At 51.9% G+C, this 6000-nt stretch overlaps 2 protein-coding genes across 5 annotated transcripts in view; both read left to right on the top strand.

Annotated features, from left to right (window-relative positions):
* HOGA1 (4-hydroxy-2-oxoglutarate aldolase 1) overlaps window positions 1–6000 on the top strand; it is a 34837-nt gene that overhangs the window by 1084 nt on the left and 27753 nt on the right. The gene's annotated exons all lie outside the window — the stretch shown is intronic.
* Window positions 2898–5599, top strand: C8H10orf62 (chromosome 8 C10orf62 homolog). Its single transcript, XM_024253690.3, has one exon. It carries the CDS (start codon window positions 4272–4274, stop codon window positions 5232–5234), a length of 963 nt encoding a protein of 320 aa, XP_024109458.3. The 5' UTR covers window positions 2898–4271; the 3' UTR covers window positions 5235–5599.

The raw sequence follows: 6000 nt of genomic DNA on the forward strand, positions 1-6000 counted from the left end.
AAGTTTGTTTGTACATTCTCTTCTGGACAAAGCCTCCTTGCCAGAATTAGTTCTCCCTGTTGTGGCTCCTGTGACCCCATCTCTCTTTACACATGGGTCTCCCCAACTCTGAGGTTAGGGACCAGATGATATTTGCGACAATCAACATGTAACAGAGTCCCAGGCGCAATAAATGAAGGTAGAAGAAAATGTCAAATCCTGCCTGCCCTGCTCCGCCCATCCCCATTCCTTACCGCACAATTCCCTGAGGCAGGGCTCTCCGTAGGACCATCCCACAGATGGGAATCTGGGCCTCAGAGTGACATGGTCACTGCCCAAGGTCATTCAGCTAACACATAGCTGAGCTGAGGTTTGCACCTCGTCTGACCGCATGGCCCATGCTCCGTTTTACTCCCTCGCTGACTCTCATTATAAACTCTTCGGAGCTGCTAGGCCACACAATTTCAACAGAGTGTCTGGTCAGCAGTAGCTTTGGTGTGGCTGCTGTTGAGGCAGTATTGTGTAGACCATGGACTCTGGTTTCAAATCACAGCTCTGGGGTGAGCGCCTGTAATCCCAACACTTTGGGAGGCCGAGGCAGACAGATCATGGGGTCAGGAGTTTGAGACCAGCCTGGCCAACATAGTGAAACCCCGTCTCTGCTAAAAATGCAAAAATTAGCTGGGCGTGGTGGTGGGTGCCTGTAATTCCAGCTGCTTGGGAGACTGAGGCAGGAGAATCGCTTGAACCTGGCAGGCAGAGGTTGCAGTGAGCTGAGATCATACCATTGCACTCCAGCCCGGGTGACAGAGCAAGACTCCGTTTAAAAAAAAAAAAAAAAAAATTAAATCACAGCTCTGGCACTGACTTAGTGTGGGATGATTGCTGTCCCTATCGGACACATGGGAGTGATAATGCTCATATTATGGGATGGTTGGACAAAAAAATCTGAGAGAATGCAAGTGAAATCATGCTATAAATTGTGGAGTAATATACATTGGAAGGTACTGATTCCAATGGTAATAATGATTAAAATGACAGTGTGATTGGCATTGCAGCAAAGCTGCTTTGTGACTGTGACCCCTGGCCTGATGGACACGTTGATCATTCATAGCTCAGTACTGAGGGAATATGCCCCATCCTTGGGGACAATGAATGCCCTGTTGGAGGCTCACGTTGAGCAGGGACACAACTCTAAGTTTCTACTGGTGCTTGGCTCGTGGGGCCTGGAGGTTTTGTGAGGTCCTGGTTCTCCTGAAGTGAGAAGCATTTTGAGCCTCTAAGTGAAGACCTTGCTTCAGCTTCAAGGTTCAAGGACGCTCTAGTTCAGGGTGGGGAGGGTGGACTTTGCATCTGGTGTTTGCCTGACACCCACAGAATCCACAGAGACCCCCAGACTCTTCTCTGGACCCTCCCTTCTGGGCCACCCACCCACTCTTGCAGAGGGCATGGGGTGCCCAGGAGCACAGGCTTCCATGGATTTAGCAGGCTGTGGGCTGCACATACCCACTTGTCTGTCTCCCTCGCAACCTATGCAGGCTCCAGCTCCCATCTGATCACTCACCCACACACCAGAGAGCCAGCAGGGTGTGGCAGGAAGAGCCCAGCATCTTGAATTAGAGGACCTGGGCAAGAATCCTGCCACTTCTGCCAGTTAACAGAGACCTTGGGGAAACCACTTAACCTTTCAAATCCAGTTTCCTCATTTTAGAATAGGAACTGAGCCTTCAGGCTCCTAGCCACAGGATCAATATAATCCTTCCAAGGCACTGTCACAGAAAACACAGAGATAGAGGGTCCCTTCCCTGCTTCCAGGGTGCAGCCAAAATGCCCAGGAAGGAAGACACAAACAACTTTAGCTCTGAAATCTGTGTTTCTCTTGCCCTGTCCTGACCCCTGAGGTAGACTTTGCAGCCCAACACTCAGGCTGAGGAGGGAACATCATATCACATTGTAAGGGCCTCCTGCAGCCAGTTAAAGGTCCTCTAAAGAGGAGATGAGGGCCAGGCACAGTGGCTCACTCCTGTAATCCCAGCACTTTGGGAGGCCAAGGCAGGAGGATCTCTTGAGACCAGGAGTTGGAGACCAGCCTGGCCAACATAGTGAGATCCTGTCTCTATTAAAACAAATAAATAGGAGGTGGAAAGCTGCCCTGGATGAATCAGTGAAGAGTTAGAGATTCTTCTGGAAAGCACTCCCTGAAACTGTGTAGTTTTTTTTTTTTTTTTTTTTTTTTTTTGAGACAGAGTCTTGCTCTGTCGCTCAGGCTGGAGTGCAGTGGCATGATTCGGCTCACTGAAACCTCCGCTTTCCGGGTTCAAGCGATTCTCCTGCCTCAGCCTCCTGAGTAGCTGGGATTACAGGCGCCTGCCACCACGCCCAGCTAATTTTTGTATTTTTAGTAGAGATGGGGTTTCACCATGTTGGCCAAGCTGGTCTCGAACTCCTGACCTCACGATCCACCGGCCTCGGCCTCCCAAAGTGCTGGGATTACAGGCGTGAGCCACTGCACTGGGCCTCTTATTTATTTATTTATTTTTAAGATGGGGGTCTCAGTCTGTCACCCAGGCTGGAGTGCAGTGGCACGATCTCGGCTCACTGCAACCTCTGCCTCCTGGGACTAAAGCAATCTGCCCATCTCAGCCTCCTGAGTAGCTGGGACCAAAGGTGCACACCACTATACCCAGCTAATTTTTTGTATTTTTAGTAGAGATGGGATTTTGCCGTGTTACCCAGGCTGGTCTCGAATTCCTCAGCTCAAGTGATGTGCCTGCCTCTGCCTCCCAAAATGCTGGGATTACAGGCGTGAGCTACACCATGCCCGGCCCCGTGTAGCTCTTTTTAAAAAATCTTTTTAGCATTGCTAATTTGTACTGATTATTTGAATAAAGAGTATTCCTTTTTTTTTTTTTTCTGTGACGGAGTCTTGCTCTGTCTCCCAGGCTGCAGTGCAGTGGTGCGATCTCGGCTTACTGCAAGCTCCGCCTTCCAGGTTTACGCCATTTTCCTGCCTCAGCCTCCAGAGTAGCTGGGACTACAGGCTCCCACCACCACGCCCGGCTAATTTTTTTTTTTTTTTGTATTTTTGGTAGAGATGGGGTTTCACCGTGTTAGCCAGGATGGTCTCGATCTCCTGACCTCGTGATCATCCACCTCAGCCTCCCAAAGTGTTGGGATTACAGGCGTGAGCCACCGCGCCCGGCCAAGAGTATTCTTTTTAAATAAAAGTTATGACCAGAGACTAGAGGAAGGGGTCATTACAGAAGGGCTCTATGGCCCTGAACTCACACCCATAAACACCCTCAAAGATGGACTTTGAATTGTTATTTCCAAATGAGGTTAGCCAACCACAGAACTAGTCCAGCAGGACTGGGAAGATGAGGTTCTCCATAAAACACTTGTGTCCTATTCCTTCCATATGTAGAGTGGACCATGCTTTCTTGCAATGATATAATATTTTGTATATATTAAAACCATTACTCTGTTAAAGAAAATATTTTGTTTAAAGCATCACAATTTTTACAACCCTATTTTGGCATTTCTTATTTTTTTTAAATGGGCTAGATGCTTTTGAGGGAAAAAAAAAAAATACAGTGGCCCGGGCCTGTTTATACCCTGAGGCCTTGGAGAATAATTAGGCTTTTAGTTGTCTGCACCTATGGAAAGCCTGGCCAGCCAGCCCACCTGCTCACAACCCGAACCATGCCTATTTATGGGGGGGCAAATTCCGGGTTTATAGGTGCATCACTAAGGCAAGAGGTAGCAGCTACCATCCCGGAGTGGCCCCAGGGATCTAGACCCGATGAAGTCTCCTGTCCACTCTGCCTTCTCAGCCCACTGCTTGCCTCCCCGCTCTCAGCCCATTGTGACCTCATGTTAGTTATTCCAGAATGAGCTCCTTCCTGGGTTCTTTTCCCTCTGAACTCTGCCCTGTAGTGAGGCGAGGGGCTGCAAATGAGGATGGAATATGCCAGGCTGGCAGCAGACGTGGGCACTGGATGGAGGTGCACTGATCTCAGATGGCTAGAAATGGATACCAGCCCAGTCAAGGGGATCCTTCTGCCATGGCCAGCCCGACCCAGCATCCTTTGCCCCCTGGGGGCCACCAGATGGGGAGAGAGAGAAACCAAAGACTGGAAGATACAAAGGCCTAAGTTGTAGAATGTGTTCCAAGCAGAAGGCAGAAGGACTCAGAATCGGAGAAGCGCCCTTTCACTGAGCTTGGGGACAGCTGTCAGGGTAGGAGACAGGACCCAGGCCTCAGGCCATGTCTGCCAGGCTAGACATGAGGGATGCTGTGGCCCCTCCCTACCCCACTCTCCCCACCCCACCCCCAACTGCCTTCCTCACAATGGGGTTCATTGTTGAGGTGGTGGGGGGCACCTAGGGAGGGTGCAGCAGGGGGCCTGCCCGTCAGACATCCTTGGGGAGCCTGCCCTTTCAAGCATGAACCATACCACCAGAGATCGCCCAGCGTGCTCTTAGCTCTGCCTGCCTGGTGTAGGGTCCTGGAGACCTTCTTGGAGCTCATCCAGCAGCCATCATGCAAGGTGGTGCTGGGGACTGCCCTCTTGCTAGGAGGTGGAGGTCTCATGCTGTGGGTTCAGAGAAAGAGGAGAAGAAAGGCAACCTCTGAGTGTCCACCAGACAAGGACAAGTCACCAGAATCCCATAAAGCAAAGAATGAAAGCTGGATCAAATCCCACTTTAGCCGCCTTTCCGAAGAGAAGCTGGCCCTCAACAACAATGCCAGCATCAGTGGCAATGCTACCCAGACTGAGAGTGGGAGTGGAGAGGCCAGCACCACGGTTCACATAGAGACCTTCACCACGAGGCGTGGAGAAGTGGGCTCCGCTCTGCACCGGGAATCCTTCACCAGCAGGCAGAAGACATCTGGGCCCTCAGTGATCCAAGAGATCCACCAGGAGTCTGGAAAAGCCCCATCCACCGATGAGGCCACGTGGGCCGCTGTGGCTGCCTGCACCAAGGAGATTGACACCCAGGGGCGGCACCTGGCTCACTCCATGCTGCAGCGGGCCACAGCTTACCAGCACTCAGGTCACCTGGAGTCCAAGGACATCAACCAGGAGGAGCTGAGGGCCCTCGAGGAGGTGGAGATGAAGCTGCAAAAGAATTTCCTCACCCAGCGGGAAAACACCATAGCTGGTGCCAATCACACACACACTTTCTATGGCCACAGTCACCATGGCCACCCAAGCCACCAGAGCCACAGCCTGCCTAATCGCAGACACTAGATCTATGACTTCTTGGAAGCCATCTAACCATGGATGGAGACGCCCCTGCCCCCAGCAAGGCTGGCTCACACACACGTCTGTTTTCTCTCCTATGGGGCCATCTATGCAGCCCAGGGTGAGATACTGTGCCTAAATCCCTACTTTCTTAGGCTGCCCACGGGGATTATGGGCTCTTTAAACTCCATGAGTGGGGTCTGCCACAGAAGATGGCCCCTGTTGGAGGGAGAGCTGGGAGGACACAGCGCAGTTGAGACAGACCCTGAGGCCCCTGAAGACCCACCAAGAGAAGACAGATGGGAGCAGGCAAGAGCCCCACACTGATGTCATTGCCTGGAACAGAGCCAATAAAGCTTTGTGTGCCTTCACTCTGAGTCCAGGGGCTCTGTGGGCAGCCTAAGGTCTGGCAGGGATGGAGGGAGGGGGCTCCCTCTCCAGCAGTCCTCTGCGTGTGGGCCCCGGACTGGGTCCTTTTCACTGGGCCTCATTTAAAGCTCCACAAAACAGCTACCCCGGTCTCAGGTTCTGGAAAAGTGGTACCTCCTGACGTCTCAACACCCCCAATCTGATGTTGCCAGGGAAGATGGAAGCAGCCAGGTATTGGGCTTGGAGGAGAAACAGGCTTTCTGAGGAGAGTAACTAAGCCAGGTGGGCATGAGGGCCCCTGTCCTCTTGGTGCTATCTCTGCTCTCAAGTCATGTGGCATCCTACAAGGCAGTTCTCTCCCCAGCCCCATCTGCTTCCTGGGGCCCCTTGGGATCCATGTTAG

Source organism: Pongo abelii, chromosome 8 (assembly GCF_028885655.2).
Source record: "Pongo abelii isolate AG06213 chromosome 8, NHGRI_mPonAbe1-v2.0_pri, whole genome shotgun sequence".
NCBI lineage: Eukaryota > Metazoa > Chordata > Mammalia > Primates > Hominidae > Pongo > Pongo abelii.

Excerpts from the sequence above, each read along its gene's own strand:
- C8H10orf62 (XM_024253690.3), top strand. The coding sequence starts at position 4,272 with ATGCTGTGGCCCCTCCCTACCCCACTCTCCCCACCCCACCCCCAACTG.